Raw genomic sequence first — 25589 nt, forward strand, 5'->3', positions numbered from 1 at the left:
GGTTGCCGTAAGCCGGTCCAGAAAAAGCCATCCGGTCCTGTACTCACATGGCTTTTTCGCATTTTCAGAGAGCGTGAATTTAAATTGAATACTGCAGCTGAAAGTAAAACAAATGAGGAAATGAGTCGTGCTTCTCGGTGAATTTGAGTTTCATGGTCTGACTCGTAGCAATAGAGGAAAAGTGTTACCTGTAGTGGATGTCCAGTGCGCACCCTTATTTTGCATACTACTAGATCCTATTTGGGTTAAAACAAAATTTTTAAAATTTCCAACATTAAGTGGTCATAATTCAAACTGCGCTTTGAGTGAGTTTGGTCGGGATGAACGGGAAAAGACTTGGCTGTCGGTCATTATGGACCGTCACTGGACTCGGTAATCAACCCTTCTGATGAAAACAAGGTAATTTGGTTTTATCAACAGAGTTGATCAGGTAAATTGAAAGCCGACGTTTGGAGCGTTTGCCCCTCTCAGAGAGGTGACCAATTTACTTTACCAATTCAGTTGATAATATTAAATTACCCTGTTATACTCTCCCACCGACGCAGCACCACAGCACCTTTAAAGACTTTTTACAGTGGTCAATTTACATTATCAACTCGGTTAATAGCACCAAAACCTAAACTTATCTCCTTTAGTCAACCCCACAATTTTTTCTAGGAATTGCCTCATAAACCAAATTAAGTCGTCAATTTTGTTCAATGTAAAATGAGTTCTGAGAGATAAAAATCACTTTTTTTTTCTCGAGAGGATCGCTCAGCGAAAAAAATCCAGTTCAGGGACGTAAACCAGTGGTAGCGTTAGGTTAGTAAACTATTCATCAAATGTCTCCAACTTCATGTAACTTTATGTCTGTCACATTAGTACCCATGAACTTTGCCGTGGCAGTAGCAGATATTGAAATCTAGAATAGGACGGTAAAATGAGAGGAGGTAAAGGACAGATGGATAAGAAAAAATTTTAACCCTCACTCAGTCCGCCTTGACTACTTTGTTTCTTTTTTTTTTCTCTTACAAGGGTGGAAGGAAAGCAAACGCGAAATTGATCCTAAAACGGGAAGGATCTGGATCTAGGATGCTGTTCTTCTGGACCACGAGACCACTCCTCTTGCCCAATTGTCCCTTTTCTTTCAACCGAATTGCGCAAAAATTTGTATATGTAACGACCCAAGCCAGGCCCTTATAGGTTGTGCTCGTAAAAGCAGCATATTATGCTAATAAATTTAATACCTTTATGATTGAAACGTTACGAAAACTTTTTGCATTAAACTTTTCGCCACTCCTTTCAGCTTGTTTCGTGACTTGTCATCTTTATAGTCTAGGCTAATTTTGTTTAGTACATACATGTCGACTTACATCAGTCGTAATTTACAGTATTTCAATTGATAAATAAAGAAAGCTTAAAGAGATTAGAAAAGCTTGTACGCCGCTCGTGTGTCCCACGCAGCTGTGTTGACTTCCTTCGGTTGGTGTTTCAGCCAGTGCGATATCTATTTGTCCTTTAAAGAAAGAGGGAACCTTGTTAGCCCATCCATCTTTAATAGGAAACAGGAAAAATCATTAACTTCAATTTTTTTTTAATTAAAAAGAGTTAAAATTTGTTACGAGAACGGGAAGAAGATGCAGGAACGTTTGCCTCTGTTCAAATCACCCTTTTTCCCCTTTTCACCTGATCCTCAAAACAACCACTCCAACATTTAGTTCACATATCTAACCTCAAAATTTCATTCGCCCAATTTTTTCTTCCCCTATACTGGATGGAAGGAAAACGTAATAGCATTCTCGTTTTGGATGGATGGAAGGAAAACGTAATAACGTTCTCGTTTTTGGTCGGGCGAGTTTTGTATTTACCCACACTGAAGCTTTTCAGATTATGAACTAGGGCACCTTAGGTGAAGAATAGAAAATTACTGCAATGAAAGGAACCAGTGACCCACCTGATTGGTCTTGGGAGGATAAAGAGCCGTTTCCAGTGGGTAAATAAAGACCATATTCTAGAAAGAAGCCTTTCGCGTTAGTTGTATTGTCACTGTGGAAAGTGAAGCGTAAGTGACTGCTGGTGGATACCACTTGAATGGGGACAGAGTTTCCGCAGAATTTCTTCAAAACCGTCGTAGGATCTGAAACAGGAGTAAAATCAGAACATACGAAATAACTCTGTTACATGGCATCATGAAACTATCAATTTTAAGACTCACAATTTCTAAGTAGTGAATGTGAGACTTCCAGAGATTCCTTATATCAAGCGTCCCTTTCTACAAAGAGTCTTTTATTTTTTTACAAATAGTATTTTGCCATCTTAATTCTTGAGTTGAGTAGGCAGGATTTCTATCGTAATTTCTATTTCAGTTTCTTTTGTAACGATTTTTATTGATTCATCTTTGTATCTCCGTCAGGGAGCGTGATAAAGGCATGTATATGCTTCTTGCTGTTTTTCCTAATTAAATTCCTCTTTCATGGAAAAATTATTAATCACAGAAATATCTCTCTGTATAGCTTTTACTAAGCTAATAACAGCAATAAATGTACAAATTACTCTTTGTCGTTGTGCATATTAATGAGTTAACATCACAAACAATATTTACTTAGTCGACTCTCTTGAATCTGAACAAAATCAAGGCACTCTGATCCATTGGCTGGTTGCAGATCAAATTCGAGGAATCTCAGTGTAATCTTTGACCCAGGTTCCGAGGAGAAAAGCCACGTGCAGGTCTGATCGTTGTCATACGACAAAGGATAGTTTGGTGACGTCACAGTACCGCTTTCAGTCACTCTAATTATTTCTCCACATCCTAGAAAGTAAAAAATGCAATTATACGTTGTGTATAATCCAGAGTATATAAACGGAGAGAACAATTAATGTCGGAAGGAGGGGCAAAAAAGTTTTCCGTCCTATCTTGATTAAGATATAAAGACAATTTTTATTGGGGCTTTTATAGACGTCGGGGGAATGGAAGCAATAGCTGAGATTTGACGGGTTGCTATAGTACGATTTTACCTAAGTACTCAGTTCTGTACTTTAGGTCGAATCCCCATACAGCCGCTGCTTTCGTATGCTTTAGTTTCACCATTATTTGGCTAGTTGCAGGAAGACTGGACACCTGAGGAGGGTCTGCGCCACAAAACTTCTGTATTTGGGTATCATCTCTGGCGAGTAGTATCACGTGGCCATGCTTGCATGGTACATCAAAGTAAGTGAAGTGAAAGGTTATGACTTCATTCTGTGGGCTTGGCTGACTGGGAATTGATAACCAAGTACACTCTTTAGTTTGTCGATCAGATCCACGGACTGATATTTTGCTCTGCTTCGCTGGAGTAATAATACTTCCACATGCTGACGGTAATTGATTTCAGAGGCCATCAAAAAAAATACAAATTGAGAACTACATGGTGATTATTGATAATTGACACCGTTTTTCTTATATACTGCGCAAGTGACAAACCCCGCACTTCCCGAGTAAAAGTTGTAATGGTTGCCCAACAGATAAATGAATAAATGAGAAACGAAAAGAGGGGAGAAAAACAATAGACAGACGGGAAAAGGAAAGACAGCAAATGAGACACGAAACTAATCAATGGTAATTCAGCTCCTGCACTTTGTAAGCAACTGGTAATAACGGTGAGATTATTCAATGGGTTTCTTGGCAAATGTGATAAGGTAATTGTAATCAAACAAAGAAAATGACGAGTAGAGATAAAATGAAGGAAGTTTGGTTTTACCTAGGTTATAACGACAGCCGTACAGTTCCGCCCGAAGACACACGTGATGAACAGGAAAGCTCTGGTAACCAATTGGAAATATTCGAATCCTTCGCGCTACAATGGACGGTTTTAACAGATTCTTCTTGATATCTGTTAAGTTTGAATTCCCTCTGAACTCCTGATGAAGGGAAAGCAGGGACAGTGCGGGTAGAATGAAATAAAACAGCAACGTAAATAAAGTATCGCATGCAATTTTGATACTATAAAGAGAAGAAAAAAGATACAAACAAACAAACAAAAGCACTGAAATCAAACCTAACAAAAACCGAACAACATAGCAATCTTAAACTTACTGTGTATCCCCTTCTGGTGCTGTTTTTAATGTTGTTCATATAAGGAATCCAGTGGCTTCCGTCATATGTATATTGCAGTCTATAGTTTGACACATATCCCATGTATGCGGTACCAAGCAGTCGATAACCCTTTTCAATAGAGACAAGCTGATGCCTGAGCATTAAGCTTTTAACTGTTACATTTTAACTTGACATATCTCGATGTCAGCTAACTTTTTTTTTTCTTCGTTTTCCTTCCAAAAGGTTTAAAAGAGTCACGCTGAGATTGAAGTGTAGTCGTCAGACCGACGATTTTATAAAATGGGCCTGGCTTATAAACTGGGTGTTAGTTCATGGCGGTTCAAAATCAATTTGGAAGGAGATTATGGCAATTTCCAATATTTTCCCGCCTAGGAATATTGACTCTCGTACGTAGAATTTGTAGGTAAAAGAAATTTAATTTCGCTTCACACGCATGCCAAATCACACCATATGTTGTAGGACAGGGGCAGAGCAGGGTCTCCTCTAACTTCACCAACAAAGTAAGAAATCTTAGTTTACCTGTGTTGCTATGGCAGTGATGTCGGTCAATTTCAACAGATCAACTTGAAGATATTCGTCAATCATCCTGTTAGGTGTTTGTGCCTGTGTTAAGGAAGTAAACATTGTGTTTATATGAAAAATAATTTTATCTGTATTCTAGAAACCTTGTTAGAATATTATGATGAATCGACAACCACTTAGTGATCAATGTTTCACCTGGCTACACCATGAGTAAGCATTCCCCACCCTCCCGTGCCAAGGAGAAAGGTGAAGCTGACCTCGACCAAGCTGAAGAGTGTAGTAGGAGGACGCAGACAGTTGAGAATTTTTGACTCTGCCGTCCTCGAGGCCGATTGTTTCATTACATTCTGAAAGAATAAAAAGCACAGTTTTATTTAGTAGCCTGAGCTTGAGTGAGGTCTTTGTTGGGGTACATAATCGACTTTGATTATTACGTTACCTGTTGTGTGAGTCAGAAATAATGCTTTGAACCTTCTGAGTTTTTGAGCTGTCACTTTAAACTCATGACTTCTTGACTTGAAATAAATGTACATTCTATGACCTTTGGATACAATGACTGGCGGAATGTTCTGAATACAGTAGCGACCTGAGGAAAAAAAACAATGATAGTCATATGGAATTAAATTAACCCTCTTAACTCATTAATATGCACAACGACAAGGGAGTAACCAAATCATAATTTGGGAAATGAGAACGGCATCATAAAGGCAGTATCTGGATTTGTAATAGAAGTCTGCTGTCACTCTACATACCTATGAGCGGAGCTTCATTTGAATGTCCTTCCCTTATTTCAATTGAGTCAACTAAACATTTCGAATTTGTGCCGTTGATTCCAGTAAATTCTTGAAACCGTAGTGATATGTAACGGCCAATGGGCGCTTTTACCCGCCAAACACAGTCAGAAAACGAAGGAAAAGACCTCGGGTAATTTGGAGATATGATCGAGCCACTCTTTCCGGTAAAATCTCCACCACAACCTGAAAAATACAAGGGCAGCAGGAGCGATGAAACGCTGCATGGAAACCAGAAGGATGAAGACATCAGAGGGCAAGGAACACCATGGGGACACCATAAGGATTGAGACACCATATGGACACCATCAGGATTGAGAAATCCTTCAAATTAGGACATTAATTGGCACCTTAAGGATTTGGTCGTCATATAAAGTTGGAAAATCATAGGGACACTCAACAGATTGGGAGATCACGAGGATCGGAACGCTGTATGAACAACTCACGGATTGTAACATCATGAGCATTTGGAAAACATATAGAGACTTGGACTGGAACAACAACGGGCACCATAAGGATTGAGTCGTCATAAGGATAGGAACGCGACAAGGAAACCGTAAGGATTGGGATATCATAGACACTCTAGCAATTGGAACACCATATACGCACCATTAGGATTAGGACACTGATCATAAGGATTGGGAAACTATGAAGATTAAGATAGCAATAAGACTCTTTGAAGATCGCTTACGCAGTTATCTTCATGAAAGTAAATTAGAAGCGAACTAAATAGGAGAATTTTGTTCAAAAATCTTAAGCCATATACAAGTAGGTAGTCACTCCATTGACGAAAACACTTCTTGGGCACTCACTTGGTGTGACAGAGGTTGTATACGACAATCGGAAGCCTTCGAAGCGTCCTTCTTCATTTGTTGCAAAGCGCAACCGCATCCGATTGGTTTTCGAAACAATCACTTTAAGGATGGTCGCGCAGAAACTGTACCATGGGAGATAATATATTTCCATTTTATAAACAGATTCACTGAATACTTGAAACTGGATTAATAAACTAACATGAGTGTAACACAAAAGAAAAATCTCGAGAAAAAGGAAACAAATTATCACTGCGTTATTCAAGAATGGAAACAATAACATAAGGAGAATTATCAACTAAACAATATAAAGTACCATGATATCATATGACACAATAAAAAACTTTACAATTAAACAGTCAACACAATAATATGCACTAGCGAGGAATAATAAAGAGTGTTTTCCTGAAAAGTGGAGTCGACAATCAATACGAAACTACTGATATGTTTGATGTGGGAAGTTGTGTTTCAGTTTGTAGAAAGTTCAATAGCAAGGAGTTAGTTTCCACCTTCCAAGCTCTGTCTCATTGAATTCTGGTCCGTCCCATAATTGTAGACGATCAGGACAAGCGCACTTTCCTCCGCATCTGAACTCTACTTTAAAATCATAAACTTCAAGGCGAATGAACTTGTTCCGTGGTGCAGAGATAGTCCAATCACATAGCATGGAGTTGGGATAAGGATAATCTGGGTATCGAGGCGATGAAATTCGCCCAGGGAAGTCTGTGACGGAACCACCACAGCCTAATAAAGATATAGATTTTAGATTAAGTGTTGTATTTTGAATTAAAAATTAGAATTATATCAGTATAGCTTATCATTCAAGTAGCTTCAAGAAATATGTGTTCGGTTTTTTTTTTTTTAAATGGGAGTCTGCGCTCCAATGCTCTCTCACTTGGTTGAAAATAGTTCTATGATAGACTGGGCCATTTTCAAGTCCATATGTGACACAGGTTCTGCATACCACTTGGATCAACAATGTTGAGAACGTCATTCGAGAAATAACTTAAGAGGATGGTGAATTTAGAACTCCGTAATGAAATGTAGAGAGATGATTTTTTTTCTTTTCATGAGCACGTGACATCGAAGAATGTTTTTGTTTACTCACTCTATGCTTTCGACATTCCTGATCTTAGCAGCATGCTGGCCGTGTTTCACGTAGGAACTTAGTATATGGCCTTGCTCACCACAGCGTTCCTCGTAGCTCACGAAAGAGCATCCTTACCCATCCTCATTCCTTTTTAATACATTCTGATCTTCTTCCACCCTCGCTAAACGATCATTTTAAAGTATGATATAATTTTCAGGCATCCTCTGCAATAATGATAAAATCCTCTCAAGAAAATTTTACGAGATTTCTTTAAGTGTTTAGTGTGGAGGAGAAAACTGCCGCTGTTCAAAGTTCTGAATGCGATCGCAATCATGAGGTATCCTCCCAGAGCTTAGTTTACGCTGATCAGGGAAAAACTTGGCGGCTATTACACTTAACGCCTGTTACAAATTGGTGTGACAATAGGATCGAGTCTTTCCAAATTTTAAATCTAAGACCTTGATATGGCAGTTCCTAAGCCATAAAGTTGTTTTATTTATTTATTTATTTATTTATTTATCTATTTATTTGACAAAGGTGCAGGTTTCTCATACCACGTTGGATCATATCACGATTTATCGAGTTATGTCATTAAGCTTTCATACAAGGATCAAAATATTTTGTATGAATAAAATCCCTGAACGGCTTGTTCTTTGTTCATCCATAGCAAATGATTATTCACAGACTGAACACATCCTCATTCAGGTAATTTAGTGTTAACAACTGAGTTGAAAACATAAATTGGCCACCGTAAAGGGTAAAAAAGCTGACGTTTCGAGCGTTAGCCCTTCGTCAGAGCGATTGGAGGAATTGTGGGTTGTGTGTGGGTTTATATGCAGAAGTGGAGCTACGCTATTGGTGGGAATATGGTGACGAGAAAACAGGAATAAATTAGCTCGAAACGTCAGCTTTTTCGCCCTTTACGGTGGCCAATTTACGTTTTCAACTCAGTTGTTAACACTAAATTACCTGCTATACTCTCCCACCGACTCAGCACCGCAGTTTCTTTAGAAACTTGCCCCTTTTATTCATAAGACTTTCTTCGTTGAAAGACGCACTTTTATCGAACTTTATAGGGATTTGTGAAAGCCAACCAATTTTGCAATGTTGAACGTACTTCAGTAAACATTACAACCATATAAATTTACCTTTTTCCCATTGGCTGATGTAGGAGGCATTAAAACCTTTATAAGCGTCTGTCTTGTCAGAAAAAAACCAAATCCTCAAGCTGTTTGAACTCGATGTAATGACCTTTGGTGGGAGGCTGGCGTTACAAAAAGTACCTTAGGAAAGAACAACATATCTTAGTTAAGCTTGTCTGTGGTTTGTGAAAAATACCATGACATCCAGATAAATTATTTTACAGCGTTTTCCTCATCTGTAATTTTCCTGTTAGTAATTTCTTGCCATCACCAGAGAAATTAAATTTTTCGTCGAAGGCTGATGATTTGAACTGAAGTGCAAAAACAAAATGTTTCATGTAAGGTATCCATTTTGGGATCTTAGAAGCAGCCAGTGAAGTCTATTTGCATTTTGTGCGAATGAATAAAAACAGATTGAAAGTTGATAAACTGAGTTATTTAAGTCTTTATGAGGAATTCAGACTATAGTTTAGGGTCCTGTCTCAATAAATGGCAATATTCGAAGAAAGTAATAAAATAAAACGACCACGGTTTCTTTTACAATGCAACGAACTCAATCCCGGCCACTGTTTCCTTAACCAAAAATATCCTGATTAAGAGGTTGTAAACTGCAACAACTGTGCGCATAGGTGAGTTTATAAACCGGCGGTAATAAAGAGTAAAAGTGAAGAAGGGGTTGGATTATTGGCTCTCACCAAGCAGTTGATCCGTGGACTTACTTCCATCCTTGACCTCTACCATATCAATACATTTTCCATTAAAGCTTTCTAACACAAATGTGTCGAAAGAGAGTAGAACGAATCGACCCACTTGTACTTTAATGTTCCAAATGCATTGGACACCATTTGGGTATTTTTCAGGGAAGTTCGGAGTTTGGAATGTGCCCCTGTTCTGTGTTAAGGTAAATTTACAGCCTAAAAAAATTAATCACAGGAAATAAATGTATTAGCGAACAAGCATGAGGGAAATTATAAGCCAAGTATTAAATTCCTTGTAACTTCTCGTTCGTTTTGGGTAAATGGGCCCGTTTCTTAACAAAGCTTTGATTATGGCTTAAGCAGCTTTGTGAAGAAACCAAATTAAAACCGTGTTCAGCTCTGGAAAGAGCTTTTTTAATGGGGTACGTCAGTTTTTGGGGGCACTGTGTGAATCTGTTTGCTCCCTAATACCATGATGCCCTACGTCGTTGATGCTGCATTTCCATGATGCTCTGTGCCGTTGATGCTGTAATCCCATGATGCATTGTGCTGTTGTGCTCATATGTTTCCGTTTATTTTCAAAGAGGACTTCTAGTTCACTACATCCTGAATTTCAAATCAAAAAGCTGTTTGATATGGTTTATTTAACTAAAAACAACATTATGAACAAAGCTTAGCTGTGCATCGTTCGTGGTTTAGATGACCTGAACATGTGCATCCAGATTGAGCATTTCAAAGAAAAATCACTTGATATCGGCGAGTAAATTGTTATCATTAACACTTTAAAACTTTGAAACTTATTTTCCTTTTTGTTTGTCTTTTCAGTCAATTCAATTGGACAGATCAAGAGTGAAGCATTTCAATGATATTGGTGATAATAGAGACGAGAATCATGGTAGATCAATGAGGAAACGCGCACCTTGCAGTGTTAATAATGAGGACTTGCTCGAAGGCAGTACAAATTTCCTTCTTAAAGTCGTTGCAGTCTATTGCAGTTCGTCAGTTTATTTCCTTCTTTCTGTTTGACTAGTTTTTAGGATGTATATTTTTTTCTTGCCGTTTTTTTCCATTAATCCATCTGTGATATACACAAGAGCTATTTACCGACTGTTCCTTTTAAGGACGTAATGGAATTTTAAGAAATTTATAGACACTTCCGTTAGTCCCGCTTTACAGTTTTAATGTCGAAATTTCAATTAGATTGGTAGTCACACGTTGTGCGTTTGTCCAACTACACATTGCGCAGTAATTCAGTCAAATTCTCATAGACGCCTTATGTTTTGTGTATATTGTGGAGATGAAGAAAACATGATTTTCTTACACCGTAAGAAAGAGGGAAAGAAAATACAGGCCGGATTTTTTTCCAAGTAAACGATACTGGTCTGCCAATAAAAGCGTGCTACAGAACTCTATAAAACATGGTCTTTCATACGGCCTAAAATGGATAAACGTTTACATTTTTTTAAATTAACGTTTCGTTTAGCTCAGTTCTGAAATGCTCTATATATCCTCAGAACGGAGTCATAGACGCGAGTTTCATTAAGTTAACATCAGTGCCCTTAAGAGGTCAGTTTCATATGATCCGCTCAGAGCGTCTGTTAGTCCTACTTTTGCAGTAATCGCTTGTTGTACGGTTCGCCAATTTCTCTAAACTACGGAAACCAAAATAAACTGGCAACTTTAGGGCCAGTTCTAAGAAGTTAAATATCACAGAAAGTCAGTGGTGTTTAGTATTGAGACTGTTCACGGATGGGAACTAACCTTGCCGCGTGGTTTCAGAAGTTCCACAAAAAATCAGTAAGATGGTCAGTGGAAGACTCACGTTTATCCAGTTGGAAAGCATTGTTTCGTGGTATTAAGCGGGAAGCACTCTCAGATAAATTCTAGCAATTGTAGTAAAAGGAAGAGACTGCCTGGGTTTGTTTCACAACAAGATCTCACAAGAACCTAAACTTAAGTTATGCAAATTAGTATTGCCAACTGAATCCTACTCCTTAAAAAGTTAAATTGATTGAAAATGAAGGAATTTTTCGAATTATAATTAACTAGTGCTCGGTAATGATGATTTATGTTAATTGTTCTTTATCGTGTGCTTTGTTTAAGAGTTTCAAAGCTTTTCATTGTTCAAAGAACAACAATTTGGACACGCTGACAAGTTTTACACTTCTGCCGGGGTACTGTTTGTCTGCCCGATTCTTACCATTAGCACGCCTTGTCGCAGGAAACATGAAAATAAAGAAAAGAGAAGACAAAAGAGAGGAAAAAAACAAGTTGCTATTGGTCAAGAAGCGTAAAAGTCCATAACGATTATGCATAACATGTGAATATCGATTTGATCGCGAGTTTCTGTTTACTTACCATTGTGGAGAGAATTTAGTTCTTAAAAGAAACATTTCACATCGGAATATATTACAGGCAAGATAAAAGGTGCATGCTGTTAAACTTTTTAGACCAAACTTTTGTTGCTTCCTAATGATTCATTTCGGAGTGTAGCCAAGAGGAGGCCGTGTAAGCTCGGCTTACGGTTGCAGCAATTTTCCCCTGTACGATCACATAGCCACAATATGTACTCAGGGATGCACACCAAACAGATTTGGTTGAATTACTTTAATAATAGAACGCACGTGCCTTGTGAAAAAGCCCAGCTGTCCTGACACATGTTGTTTATTCATTTCACTTATGTCGATGAATCAATACTCTTGAATAAGCATGCAGCTCAGTTAAGTAGGTCAGCAGTTTTTTGAACCACTTTTTAAGCTTAGATTGCTTTGCCTTGCTGCTCTTCTATCAAAGATTCAACTCGCTTGTATTAAGAGTGGTATTCTAATTTAAGGCTATGTATTTAAAATTGCCAAAAAAACTCAAAGTAGAATTTGAGGTTAAACGCGATATTCACTGCTTTATACATGTGCCAGGCATAAATTACTGTCTAGCTCTTCAATTTCTACTCCTGTGGGGTAATTCACATAATTTCACATTTCTTTCCTCTTTTCATTTTTCTATCCTTGTAGAAGTTTAATAACGGTAGCCTATATTCGCGGCTGGCAGACGAGGGGAAAGGCGCGATAGCGAAATAAATAGAAATTTCAAGGGTTGAGTTCGGCCAGATGCCCATGTTGTCTGCTCTCAGCGTGTGAATTTCTCCTTCGCAAAAAGTTGTTTCTTATCAGACTAGCGGAGTCAAGGAGATGAAATAACCATGCTTTGGCCTAACAAGCCAGCCGAGCTGCATTACGCAGCCATGCAAAACCATATATATAATAAGATTATGTAATCACCCGATTAAATTGACTATGGCAGCCATATCAACTCGTCTATACCGGAAAATCCTTAAATTTATTTTTTTATATTCTTGTGGTTTTTTGTATGATCCATTAGACTGATGAATCTTTGAAAACAAACAGAAGAGATTCAACTTCGTTAAATTTCGTGCGTACAACACAATTTTAACTCCAAGACGAAGGGAAGAATTCCGTTTCTGCCATGACTTCACAACAGAAAACCACAATAAACACCATGCAGCCTACTAGACTACTACTCGTAATTAACTTTGCAATATGGTACATGTTTTGAACGCGGGGTAACATTTCATCGAGTAGTCTCGTCCAGGTGTGAGTAGTCCTGAGAAGGACTGTTGTCAGTGGTAATGAATGGTGTTTCGATAACTTGAGTGGAAATCATCATCGGAGTTCAGTGAAGACTCGGTGTCAGTCGAATATTTTAGGTCCGGTTCGTGTAAACTGATAGGTTAGTTTTAAGTCTCAAGTGGCATAGGTCAGTCGTGATTGGTCGGGTTCGACCCGTCGGTAATGTTGGGTCATCCTGTCCGGTTCGTTTTTGGTTTAAATGTCCTAAGCAAGTCGTTTGTATGGTGCATATGTATTGAGGGTAGTCTGTTTTAAGAAAGTGAATTACCTTTCCAGAGTCATTAGTTCAAAATTGTTTGTGTAGTAGGTAAGGTACTGCACAGAGCTCCAGTTAAGCAATTTGATCAATAACATCACCATTTTTTATCGTTTGCTTGTGTTCAATGAGTCTTGTTGTGAGGTTTATGCCCTGAGGTTTTACGGTGGTAAATTGACCACAACTTTTTAACGATATTTGATCAAGTTACGCGACAACCGCTGAGGCGAATTTTGTAAAACTGATGTTAACAGTGTTAGCCCCTCTTGAGGCAAAGCGAAGAATTTGCGTTGTGTGTTAAATTTATATGTGGGATAATGGGTCTATGCTATGGGAGGATGATATACGGATGATGTATATAACGGATGATGCACCAGCAAATTGTTAATTTGGATAATTCCAAGTTATTTAATTCCAAGGCGCTAGTAAGAAACATTTTGAAACTCAACACTGTGTTGTTCAGTTTATTACAAAAATTGTACTTGTGCATACAGTAACGGTTTGCTACATCAGCGGAAATAATATTTATAACCATCGTAGACATCGTAGTGAGAGGTCCTTTCACATATTTAAAATTGAGAAGCTTTCCTTAGGTCCTGCTCTGCACATTGCTTCGAAATTAAAGATTCTAGCTCCAGAAAAACTTCAGTGCAATTTTAAAGAATCTGTGCATTTCAACTGTGAAAATACTCTCTTCAATCAAAAAGTCAACCACGCCAATCTAAAATTTACAGTTTGAGTTACTTTTCCTTCTGTTTTCTTTTCTTTGTCATTTAGTCACGCATAAAATATATCTAAAAACTGATGGTTCTCGAAATTTTTACATTTTCAAACAATTTTCCTCAGACCATTTTGTAAGTTTGCGTGGATATGAAACACATCTGAACATGTTGACACGTAAAGGATAGTTATCTTTCTAAATACCAACTATTTTTTGGACCAGAATGGAAATTCTACATGGTTTCTATTTACATTTTGCAAAAAAGGAGGTTCTTGCTAAATCCGATGACATAGGAAGTTAGGTTGAATCATGAACTTAAGAGATATGGTTTACTCAAAAGCTTTCGAGAGCTTATCGTGATATCAGCCCACGGAGGAGCAGCTGAGTAAACTTTCTTAATTCAACCTAAAATGGGTAAAGAGTCACATACTCAAATTTAGTGGAGTAAGGTAGCGGGTGATTGAATGTAAAGTTGGAATACTTTCACCATGATCATCTGACCTCGGCAAATTTTCGTCGGAGCCGAATGAGCGCTTCAACGGTTCTCCTCATTTCAAGGTTTAGTTACTATTTCCAGTCAGGTTTTGGAACAGGGCTTTCACCTGTTCTGCTACTTGACCGCGATCATTCTGACATATTTATTTCACATTTCTAGAGCAAGCTATTAAAAGACTGACGATTTGTAGTGTATAAAAATGATTGTTTAGACCGTTTCCCTAAATTCACAAAGCTGACGACCCGTAAAAAAGCACCTTTGAAAACTTCCTGAAATGCATTCTCATCGAGAACTGATTCTATGAAAAGCAGGAAAACTTGTATTAATCGAATTGCCAAGTTTAATTCAAATCTCTTCCGTCTTGCATTTGAGCCCCTGTGATGGTGCATCTCACGCACCTGATGCCAGAGGAGCTCAGTACGAATAAGATACTACTTGTCCGAAAATTAGGATCATAAGATTGATCAGATTATTTTTACAACCCTTGGGAACCAATAAAAATGATTATCGGTTAAAAAGAATAAATTCCAATTTTAAGTTTAAGATATCGATTAATCTGGATTTGCTAATTCTCGAAATAAAAATGAAAGGAACTGCCCCAACCAATTGGCGAATATAATGTGTTTCATATGCTAAAAGCTTTTAAGAAACGTTTTTAAAAGTTGTCCATTTCTATTAATGAAAAAGGCTAGGTAAAGATGTAATGGTAATACCTAAAATGACACTAATGGACTAATTCAATTAGAATTGAGTCAGGTGCTGTATGTTCTTGACTTTATATCGCTTTCGTGTTCATTTGGAAACTCAGCACTCTTTGTTTGTATTAGATCCTTCTAAAAGATTGCTCACGTTCCAAGAAAGGTAAGTGTAAGAAGGTAATTGACTATTGTTCCGAAGATGAACCAAGTTATTTTAGACTTTCTTTGGCATGGAATGAAGTGCTCGTTATGGCATTTTTGATCGCAGATGTTATTTATTGGTGACTTAGCGAGCTCTCATGATAAAAATTGGTTATATAAGGTACAAATGTCATCTGTGTCATGAGAGTAGATAAAGTTTTTGGCATTTTATTGCCTTCAGTAGCTAACAGATTACTGCCAAGCCCTCGTGGTAATTTCGGTTTAAATAGCCTCTTCAACTAATGAAAATTTTATGAAACAATGATCGAGGCAGTGAAATTTCTGTTGTCGATTATCTTTTAGAAGAAGCCTCATGCTTATCTCATGCACTATGATCGGTTTTTTAACTTTCATATCCTCAAGTGAGCTTTTCCTAGCTCGGAGACATATTTTTCTCGCAAAAAATGTAAGACATATCATCGCAAAGAAAAACATATGTCACAAAAACTTTTTTTGTGAGTCATTTGTCAATCCTGAAAATTCAAAATCATCATAAATTCTGATTTCAAAGATGACGGAGTTGATGATTTACGCTCATTTTAAACATAACCATTTGATGCACTAAGTCACACGTAAGCGATAAAAAGCATTCGTCACATAAACGTCACTTAAATAACTATATATCCCAATTTTTTTTTATTTCAAACGAGTCCCGAGGTGTTTAACGGAAAGGCATGTGATCAGTGCCTAGATTAGCTGGCATTTAACATTTGGACCAAACCACTTTGTCTCCCTGTGTCTCGAATCACTTATGAAAGAGGTATTCAGAATTTCCATGTTTAGTAGTTTTGATTTAACCGGTGATGATTAGTTGGTGAACCCAGATTGATTTGTTGTATACAGCTGGACCAGTTCCATTCACGATTCAAAAGTGAAGATTAAGGTGAGTCTTTCTTTGACTTTTCTTTTTTTTTTTTTTTTTTTTTTTAACTCTCTCTCACAATCAGATTGTACTTTGACCGAACTTATTACTGCTATAACGTCTTTTCGCCATTTTGTTTCACTCGAAAAATTTATGTCAGTACTGGAGGAGGATCTACAAATAAATTTCAAATCAGAGTAATGACTTTACTGGTGCAACTTAAAAATACGCCTTTTAGAGGACTAAATCTCCGGGTTCCCCCAATGCTAACATGGGCAGACTTCGATAGCAACAAAGTTCATATTTTGATAGGATTCACCATGAAGGATCCGTCAGCTGTCAGCATCGGATATCTAAGTCTACAATGTATAAACAGAGGCTTGAAAACAGGCCATAATTGCCGATCGTAGCGGCTTCGGATTTATGGAAAATAAAGATGGTCTCGAAAACTCATATGCTTTGAAAAAAAATCAAAAATAAAATAATTTGAAAGGACAAAAGAACAAGAACAAAGATACAAAATTAAAAAAGAAAAAACGCGGTGCGATTTGTTATCATTGAACTTTTTCCTACTTGTTGTCGAAACGTTTTTAGACATAGTTGAGGTTTGTTGTTTGCATCATTTTATAGAGAGAGCTATCGATAAACAAGGTAAATACTCGATAGTTAGTGGTCAAAAAATTCTTTTTTTTTCCTCGTCCTCTATCGAATTCAGAACTTTTGGAAATCTTGTAAATAAATACAGGTCATTAATAATTCATTAATTTTCTGGGTTTGCCTTTAGGCAATTAAAAAAAGACAAATTAACTACGCTTTTTTTCGGTAAGAAAGGCATTCAAATACGTATAAATCATTATTTTGTAAAGCTTAGCCTAGGATGTGTCATACACGTAACGAACACTTGAACTCAAGCCAAATTGTGCAAATTTAGTGACAATCAAGACGAGTCATTTTTAAAACGCCAGAATCTTGTTACAAGCAAGAAAATGACCTTTCGAAGTTTTTTCGAAATCAATAGCGGCAATAAGATCTGTTCTGCCAATAACATTGCCCCTTTTTAACAGCTTTGAAAGATCTATTTAGCAGTTTATCACCTGATTAACACGAAACTTTCCATCTGCTACTTTTTGTGACCAAATTAGGTAAAGAAAAAATGTTATCATCTTTTAGGAAATTACTCTTGAGAAATTAGAATATCCTTAATGCACTTCTGTCTCGCTAAATCTTATTGGCGACAAAGGCATGGGCCTGTCTGACACTTTGACATATTAATTTTAATTGCCTTTTGCCGCTTATCGGAAAACTCGCAATTGCTTTTTTTGCTGTAAGTTCATAGGAACTTCAAACAGCTTAGAAATGGAATTAGTATGTGACGTTATATCGTGTTCCTGAACATAATCGTTACAAATCAATGATCGGTTTGAATCAGTATCTAGTCAGTCTAGTGAAGTTGACATTAAATAGTCAAACGTTAAAAAAATTTCTTTTAAAAAACCTTACTGTCAATCCCACAGAGAAAAAATTTAAACTGTCTGGCACGTAAGAACTTAGGAATTCCGCTACCTTTTAATAGTCCACTACAATAACACTTAGCTATGAAGAAGCATTCAGCCTAGCATTCAAAAGTGGTGAGCGCCGGCTCTGATTGGAGAAAAAAGCACCAATCGGCACACAGCATGCTTCTCTTCTTCATTTTAGTTTTCCTTACATGACAACAATTACTTTCACAGCCTAAAAGAGTGGAGGATCGATCGCAATCTTCTCGAAGACGCAGTTAAGAAATTTAGTGAAGGAATTGATCGCAGACATCGTTACAGTAGCGTGCAATATTGTGGTAAGTGGTGTTAGATTACGTCAACAATAGATCAGTTGTAGCCTGAATGCAATCAAAACAGTCCCTCTCGAAGAGGACCATGATAGTTGGAGCAAACGAGAGACAAGGGTGGAAATGTTATTTTCGTGTAGGCGTCGTACATTAACATAGTGGACTGGCAATTTCAACTGGTCTTGCTGCTTATCAGTTTGGTAAAATGATGCAAAAGATTTTCTTACTACCAATAAGGAGCCAGCATTTGCTCAGCCACTAAAGGGAGGGCCGTTCCACAAGTCTTTCTCAATCCTCGTATAGATCATTGTCGCATCACGGCTTAATGCCCTTCGTTTTCCACCGCAGAGAAAAGTTTGGATAATTTCAGTTAGTTCGTTCTACAATGAACAAAACTTGCCATAAAAACTATTTCCTGACTGATGATTACTGGTTTTAATTTTGAATGATAAACACGAGTGTAGAGTCCTGATATTCATATACTTAGCCTATGTGTTCAATTAATGATGAAAAACAACTATTGCTAAATCGTTCAATATAATTTAATCGCCAAGGAAACAGTGAATCTACAGACTTAGTTGATTAACAAAAAAAGATTGAGAATCGATTGACTGTAAGGACAACTGTTTGTGCAAGGAAACACTTCTGAGCCACATTTTTATTATCGAACTAACGGTAACTAGAGACTTTCAGTGTTTGTCAGAAAATTAGTAATAACTAAACATAGAGGACCATGTCTCAAACACAACTTTGAAAACACCTCTTGAACAACTGCTAACTACAATAAAGCCTCCAAAGACGTACATACATATTTTATAGTCGACAACTGAAAAAGTGAAAGAAAAAGATTCTGTGATCACGCTGGAGTCGCAGTAATGAACGAAAGTACATTCGTTATCATATTCACGGTTGCCAAATTTTGTCCCTCGATAATTCACGCAACAAACTGATTTCTAATTTATCTCGAAGGTCAAATTTTCCCCTGGAAAATGAAATGCTAAATCGTTCTAGCCAGTCACGATTCAGAGTAATTCAACTTTTAGAAACCTTGAATGACACATGATTGACTTTTCACGCAGGGAGTTGATTGTTTAGTTGACAGGTATTTACATAACAGTGTTCCTCCTTCTCATCGGAATGGGAACACTTCAGCCATCTGGTGGCCTTTTGTCCACGGAAAAGTCAGAAAGGCACATTTCATAGTCCCATCGAGAACGTAAGTTAATGAAAAGTGACTTTTCCACGTAATATTTACGACAATGACACATTGCTTGGCAAAGAGGAAAGTATTACGGTTTCTTTCTTTATTTATGTCAATGGCTAAATCTTGGACATGTGCCATAGTCATGCCATGATCCGTGCCATAGTCTGCCATGATGGTCATGAATTATCATGTCGACTATAAATTCAACTTCATCAGAAGCCATCATCATCATCCGTTACTTCTTATGAGGAAAAACTTATAGAAAGAAGAAGGGCTTGAAACAACTCCTTACGGCATCTGTGGTTAAATTCTCTGTGGGTACGCTTCAAGTTCCCTCTTGGACGATTCGCATATCTCAAATTCATATTCGTTGTATTGAGTGTGTAAGTTTGATAAATGGTTTACTCTCCAACATATTTAAGACATGAATTTTATAATCGTGTTACTTCGAAAGAGTTGTTTTAAAATCTAATCATTAACCGAAAAATTTTGTCTTAAGGATGCCACTAAACAGCGGGCCACTGACGGGCCGTGCTTGTTATTTCAATATCCAGCAAAGCTTAAATAACTACGGGGAAGGTTTTCATTTACACCTTATTGCTATCGTTTTTATATGATTTCTAAAAACACCTTTCGATAAACACTATAAACGCCTCCAAATGCTAGTCTCTCTTAAGTGCAATAGATCATATTCACATTTATTTTGTGCTATATGAGTAATCAGGTTATTGTTATTGTGGATCGAAGTTTCTGATCTATAAACCGTCTCCATCTAAATTTTGTTACAGTTTTTGTTCCTAAACACTGTAACGTAAGCTATTGGGTCTCAAGTTTTTTATCGGCAAAAAGGGCGACAGGAATTTACACGATGGCTGTTGGGCTGCATTGTTATAAAAATAACCACTGAGTTCTGGCGTGCGTCCTACGGCTATACTAGCCTCAGGTAAAACACAAACAGGTACTTAGGAAATCAACATGTCGGTTGTAACAGCATGGTGCCATCATCATATGCGCTTCTTTTAGTTAATCGTCTGAAAAAGCGAAAAGAAAAGCTAAAAAAAGAGTCACTCTATAGTGCTATCTCACGATCAAATCACCTTGGGTGTAGACTCTGAAGAAACGCTTTCCTGGGTTGATCAACAAAATTATTAGATTCTAAGCTGACCGTTGTCCAGCACCGGTGGGCTACTGAAACACTTAGTTCTTACGAACTACTTATTAGATAAAAAATGCCGTAAATTTTGAGGGGAACTGCAAAACAATACGAATCACCATTAATTCATCTCTTATATTTTAACATTTTGAGCTATATTCTCCGTAGGATTGTAGACGGGTCAGTAGAAGTGAAATAAGTGAATATCAAAGTGGAATTGGTTTCGTAGTTTTTCATACTGCTGACAGATGTGAATTCTTGAAAACAAAAACCTTTTTCTCGGTTCTTCGCTCGTATATCTGAATATGTAAGTTGCCACTCCTCGATATCAAAAAAGATCAAAATTTTGTCAATGAAATAACAAAAAACAGTCGGAAACTTAAAGATGAATTCGAAAACTGCAAATATTTCATTCATTTGCTTCATTACACGGAATTACTCCGCAGAAAATGTGATGCAACAAAGATCAGCGACAAAGCTAAACAGTCGCAATGTCGCTTCAGCGCGGGATAGGCCGCATACAACAAAAATGTTCTGGACCATTTAAGCTTTCTTCTATCTTATCTTCTTGTTGATGGTAGACAACCAAACATTTTGCATATACAGGACACATCTGCTTGTGGACCGCCGCTTCTCGCCAAGATGGACATTGATCTGCTGAGATTTTTAGACCCCAAAGGGTTGAGAGACCGCCAGGGCTTTCCTCCTTAATCCTTTAATCTCGTTAAGGGCAACGGAACTCTTTGGAAAGCATGTTGCATTAGCTGCATTTCAGTTATGAAAATTTTCGAACGAGGCTAAAAGGCAAAAATTTTAATTTGCAAGAGAGGTATGAAACTTCTACAACAGACCATTCAATGTGCATTTCATGAGCGAGCATATCCATTTCCGAATACCAGAATTTTCTACTGTTTTAAAATTCCAATCAAGTTACTGTCTAAAACGCAGATGGGGCGTGACATTCGATAGCCTGATACCCCCTCTGGTTACTGAGGAGTAGCCCTATTATTGGCTCAAAACCGTGTTAGAACACAACACCAATCTGTAGAGCTGCTAGCCATCCCTCACTTGCCATCATTTTACAGAAATACAAACAGCCTTTAAATAACAATGCCTTTACCTTAAGTTTCAGTTTCCAAGTTAACGTGGAGAGTCGTTCCGGAATGTAGAAAATTACCTTTCATGTGCGTGAAAATGACACCTTCTTAGGCTGATATATGTTATCTCTTTTTTTTCGCAGAAGACGAATGTCAGACATGTGTTGAAAAAGATGTAACCCCTAGAAGAGAACTTGAAAAGTTAGGAGGTAAACCATGAATGGCGGTTGATTCAAACTCTACATAGTTTTTTCCTCGCTATCACGTTTCCGTTACATTTATTATCTGTTGAAATAGATATTGGCTCATTGATAGGAGTCGATATTTACGAAGAAAAGCTATTTATTTCATTTTGACTCTAGCTATGCAAATAAGTCATTTCATTTTGATTAAAGAAGTACTCGGAATACTGTCTTATTAGCTCCGTAGCTAAAAATTTCTAGAGAATCCAAGAACACCATTTTGTTGCATATAGGATATAAATTTATAAATACGATTTCACCTTTGGCGAGCGCTGATTTTTTTTCCCTTGCCGTTTCTTGGTTACTTAGCAGTTTTATTCAGATATCAGTTCTTTTTCAAAGAGCAAATACTGTGAGTAATCGACCATGGAGTCAGTAGAGTGGTTGATAGAGCAGAGCGAGATACAGAAAATAACGGTAGGTAAAGATAGCCGGCAGCATACGGCATAGCGGGACAAATTTAAAGATGGTCGGACTAATTTATTTAAATATTTTCCGGGCATAGAATTAAATCAAATTGGTCATTCGATGACGCTGTGCTTCGTGATGGTCGTGTATGCACTTAGATCACCTTAATTCTATCCAGTTTCAATTGAACTACTGTTTAGCTTATATCGAAAAAAAGAGTGACTGCTAATTGGGGCTGGAACCTATCACTGCTTCCTTATGAGGTCTTTACATACACCTCCAGATTGGAACGGATGGGATATAGACGACAGATTTAGAGTTCGCTGCTTTCTTCAGATGGTTTCACGGTTGGTAGTTTATGTTGGCTAGAAACTAGCATATGGCATTTATACCATCTTTACTGAAGATCTCTTTGATGATTAGCGTAAAAGATAGCGCAAGTCTAACGAGTAAGTCGCATTAGGGGGAATTGATCCGACAGAAGCGATAATAATAAACTTACGGATCGCCAGCGTTTCTTTATTTTAACATAGGAAATGGACTGAATCAGAAAAATGATAAACAAATGTAACTCAAACTGAAGATTATTAAAGTCACATTTTTGGCCCCAGAATATTTACCATTTTATTTTAAAAAATGGAATTGATTTTCGCAAATCAAAGGACGAATTCACACCGTTTAAATGTATTGACTTTTTTTCCGTATAAAATTTTTCCTTTTATAAATACAACTTTTCGAAGCACAGTTGCAAATGATCACAGATGTGAAGATATGAGCAGGCCATTACACTCATCATTTTTGTTAGACTTGGTCTAAACGCACACTGTTTTCTAGTTTTTTGAATGATGAATTTTGCATATCTAATCCTGGCGATATTCAATTTTCCGTTAATTCTAATCTTATACTAATCACTAAGTGATTACATGACTTCTCTTTTATGGTTGAAAAATAAAGTAATTTAGCCTGCGGTTTTGACTGCTAAAGAATATAACTGTTCTGTGGTTGTAACAAGCCAATATTCAATCTGACCATATACATCTGTGATTTGCTAATGACAACGTTGAGGGCTATTAAGACAGGTGGTGGGTTACAAACGACGGCTAAGGTTAAAAACTTGTTCCTTTTCGAGCCAGATAGAATGGAGCTCATGAGATCAACGCAGACACAGTTCATTTAAAAGATGAACCTGAGATGCGGCAATGTTTGAGAAGTTTGTTTTCTGTAATATGCTTCATGCCTACCAGACGATTCAATCAGCTTCTGCGAGCTTGTCAAATATCTGAACCTCTTGGCTTGATTTTTCGGGGGCACGCCAGTAAAGTCACTAAACATAAGATTCGTTGGAGGCGAATTTCAGGGGTATGCAAGAAAATCTTTGAAAATTACTTTCTTAATAACCTGCGATAAACACTATACCACTGAATAAGCAAGTAAAAGAAAATCTATTCATTCCAACATTTGATTATTTCAACAGGAAAGCTACTGGTGAGGTCGATAGAGACAAAGTTTTCAGCCACCAAATATTTTAAAAACAGGGAAATACAAGAGTATAAAAGTTGAAGCTGTTTTCATCGAGTGATTCTGAAATGTCACAGGGCAGTGAAGTAAAGAGACTGAACTTTTCACGCAGTCCAAACGTGTCTGTTGGATCAGATGTCATTAAAGTTCAGCAAAATGCAGGATACGAACTCCTTTACGAGGTTCTGCCCTTTGCTATCATCATCATCATAGTAAATGGCACTGTTTTCTTCCTGTTTATGAAAAGCAAGCGGCTTCGAAGTCCTAGTAACTGCCTCCTGCTAAGTTTAGCTGTGTGCGATTTTACGAACGGCTTCGTATGCATACCTCTGTTCTTGGTAGTCGCACTTAGAGTCATGCCAAACCCGCACATTGGGAGCTTTAACTACCTGTTGAACAACTGTGTGGCCATGTCAGCTGCCTATCACATTCTTGCAATCACGCTAGAGAGATATTACAGTATTAAGAAGCCTTTTGTTCATCGTCAACTGACAAAAAAAGCGATGCTTAAAGTCGCTCTCCTGGTATGGGTCGTGGCTCTCATTATTGGATTTATGCCGTACGCTTGGGACTCACTGCGCATTACAGACTTAGTCTCCTTCATGAAGGTAAAGGTTGGCTATGTAGCCTTCTGTTTGACCTTTGTCTTTCTGATTCCATGCGTCCTGATTGTTACTTCCCAGACTATCATGTTTAAATTTATAGCAAGAAGTGGTAGACAGGGGCTGACTGCTACCAAGGCTGCTCAGCGGAAAGCAAAGAACGACAAGAAATGCCTCATCATCTTCGCTCTGATGGCGATTATATACGTGGTATGTTGGTTGCCATGGTTCATACTTTATTTATACGTTTCTTTCTGGTTTGTCAGTGGGGAAACCTTAGTCGAGTTGCAAAAGATATCTCGGTGGGTCGTTATTTTCAGGTATACAACCTCAGTTGTCAATCCTTTGCTGTACACATTTTTTAAAAGAGACTTCCTTGTGGCTTTTAAACTGATCGTCCTGAAACGGAGCTCTACTTCTTCAGCGAGCTTTGCATGCACAAGCAATAAAGTTGATTCACAACAGAGGAAGTTGATTACTTCGTCGAATGGCAAGAAACATAGCGAGGAGATTGAATTGGAAACTGTTGTGTGAATATATGAGACACTGAAAATGCAATAGCAGCAGGATATGGAATGGATATTTAAAAACTGTTTACCAAAATATTTGTTCATTTATGTCACTATGCCGAAAAATGGTCGGAAATCAGTCTCTACTCTCAGACTCTTGTTTCATCTGCTGCTCAGAAATAACTAGTACTAATTAGCACGCGCGATAAGCCCTATTTACCTGTGTGGTATGTACTTGATAGGAGATATGCATTGTCGGGCGTAGATACGAAATTTACCCGCAAGTATTGATAACATCTCTCAAGAGTGAGCGAAGTGAAGAAGATAGGTTCATTCTTTTATGTGGATATTGGTCTTTCATGTGGATATTTATTGCATGTCCGACAATTTTGGGGCACATCTTAAGAGCATTGAATGCTGAATGCAGAGAATAACTACACTTTTACTCAGCTCGCATGAAGACTACTTTAATATAAGGTGTCACTAACGAGCATCTGATACAGGACATTTCTTTAAGTGACCCCAAATTAAAGCGAGTCAATGACCTTGGACTTGAGAAGATCAATTTAGCGAGGGCAAATCCATGATTACTTTCAAGCAGCTATATATGGAAGTACCTATTAGGTTCACTTTACAATAAAGATATCAAAGCTGGAATTTTCACTGTGTCCCAAAGTAGTCTTTTGGTCTTTCTGCACTGTTCTGAGTTCACGTCCCCTGATGACTCTGACGTGCAAGGGGTCTCCCTGTACCGGTGTGCTGTAATAATAAGTGCCAGCTGCAAGGCTGGTTCCTCTACAGAGATTTCAGTAAACTCATTTTTGCGACTACTTGGGCTTCTTGGGTTTCCAGTCTCAGCAAATCATGCTCTCCTTACGCTCGCCTTAAAAAGCCAAAAAATAAAATGATGCCTCTTATGAAGGCTGTTGCCACGACAAACTCGTTACCAGATTTTCATGAAAATAAGCTTTTTTTTTTAGCAGAATATAGGGCGCCCTAGGACGCTTAAATATCTTTCAGCGG

At 37.7% G+C, this 25589-nt stretch overlaps 2 protein-coding genes across 10 annotated transcripts; one reads left to right on the forward strand and one right to left on the reverse strand.

The window, feature by feature from the left end:
• Positions 1–1211: 1211 nt before the first annotated feature.
• Positions 1212–11688, reverse strand: LOC113666145 (tolloid-like protein 2). Of its 3 annotated transcripts, XM_089207612.1 has the most exons (16): positions 11486–11688; positions 10889–11010; positions 9125–9343; positions 8436–8570; positions 6707–6941; positions 6198–6322; positions 5347–5571; positions 5034–5180; positions 4790–4941; positions 4592–4675; positions 4052–4180; positions 3717–3876; positions 2995–3330; positions 2582–2788; positions 1934–2116; positions 1212–1495 (listed from the first exon to the last, which is right to left on the reverse strand). In XM_089207612.1, the coding sequence occupies exons 2-16, from the start codon at positions 10968–10970 to the stop codon at positions 1365–1367; spliced, it is 2550 nt and encodes an 849-aa protein (XP_089063738.1). In that variant the 5' UTR covers positions 10971–11010; positions 11486–11688; the 3' UTR covers positions 1212–1364. The 3 variants fall into 3 exon arrangements, with proteins under 3 accessions (XP_089063738.1, XP_027037708.2, XP_089063739.1); XM_027181907.2 differs by lacking the exon at positions 11486–11688 and having other exon boundaries at positions 10889–11109; XM_089207613.1 differs by lacking the exons at positions 2995–3330; positions 11486–11688 and having other exon boundaries at positions 10889–11109.
• Positions 11689–15015: 3327 nt separating this feature from the next.
• LOC113666144 (adenosine receptor A3) lies at positions 15016–25226 on the forward strand. 7 transcript variants are annotated; one of them, XM_089207616.1, is made up of 6 exons: positions 15016–15108; positions 15990–16029; positions 17739–17842; positions 18929–19049; positions 21431–21496; positions 23412–25226. In XM_089207616.1, exon 6 carries the CDS (start codon positions 23524–23526, stop codon positions 24589–24591), a length of 1068 nt encoding a protein of 355 aa, XP_089063742.1. In that variant the 5' UTR covers positions 15016–15108; positions 15990–16029; positions 17739–17842; positions 18929–19049; positions 21431–21496; positions 23412–23523; the 3' UTR covers positions 24592–25226. The 7 variants fall into 7 exon arrangements, with proteins under 7 accessions (XP_089063742.1, XP_089063744.1, XP_089063741.1 ...); XM_089207615.1 differs by lacking the exon at positions 15016–15108 and adding an exon at positions 15717–15906; XM_089207618.1 differs by lacking the exon at positions 18929–19049.
• Positions 25227–25589: the final 363 nt, after the last annotated feature.

The sequence above is a fragment of the Pocillopora damicornis genome, chromosome 5, assembly GCF_964200805.1.
Source record: "Pocillopora damicornis chromosome 5, jaPocDami1.2, whole genome shotgun sequence".
Taxonomy (NCBI): domain Eukaryota; kingdom Metazoa; phylum Cnidaria; class Anthozoa; order Scleractinia; family Pocilloporidae; genus Pocillopora; species Pocillopora damicornis.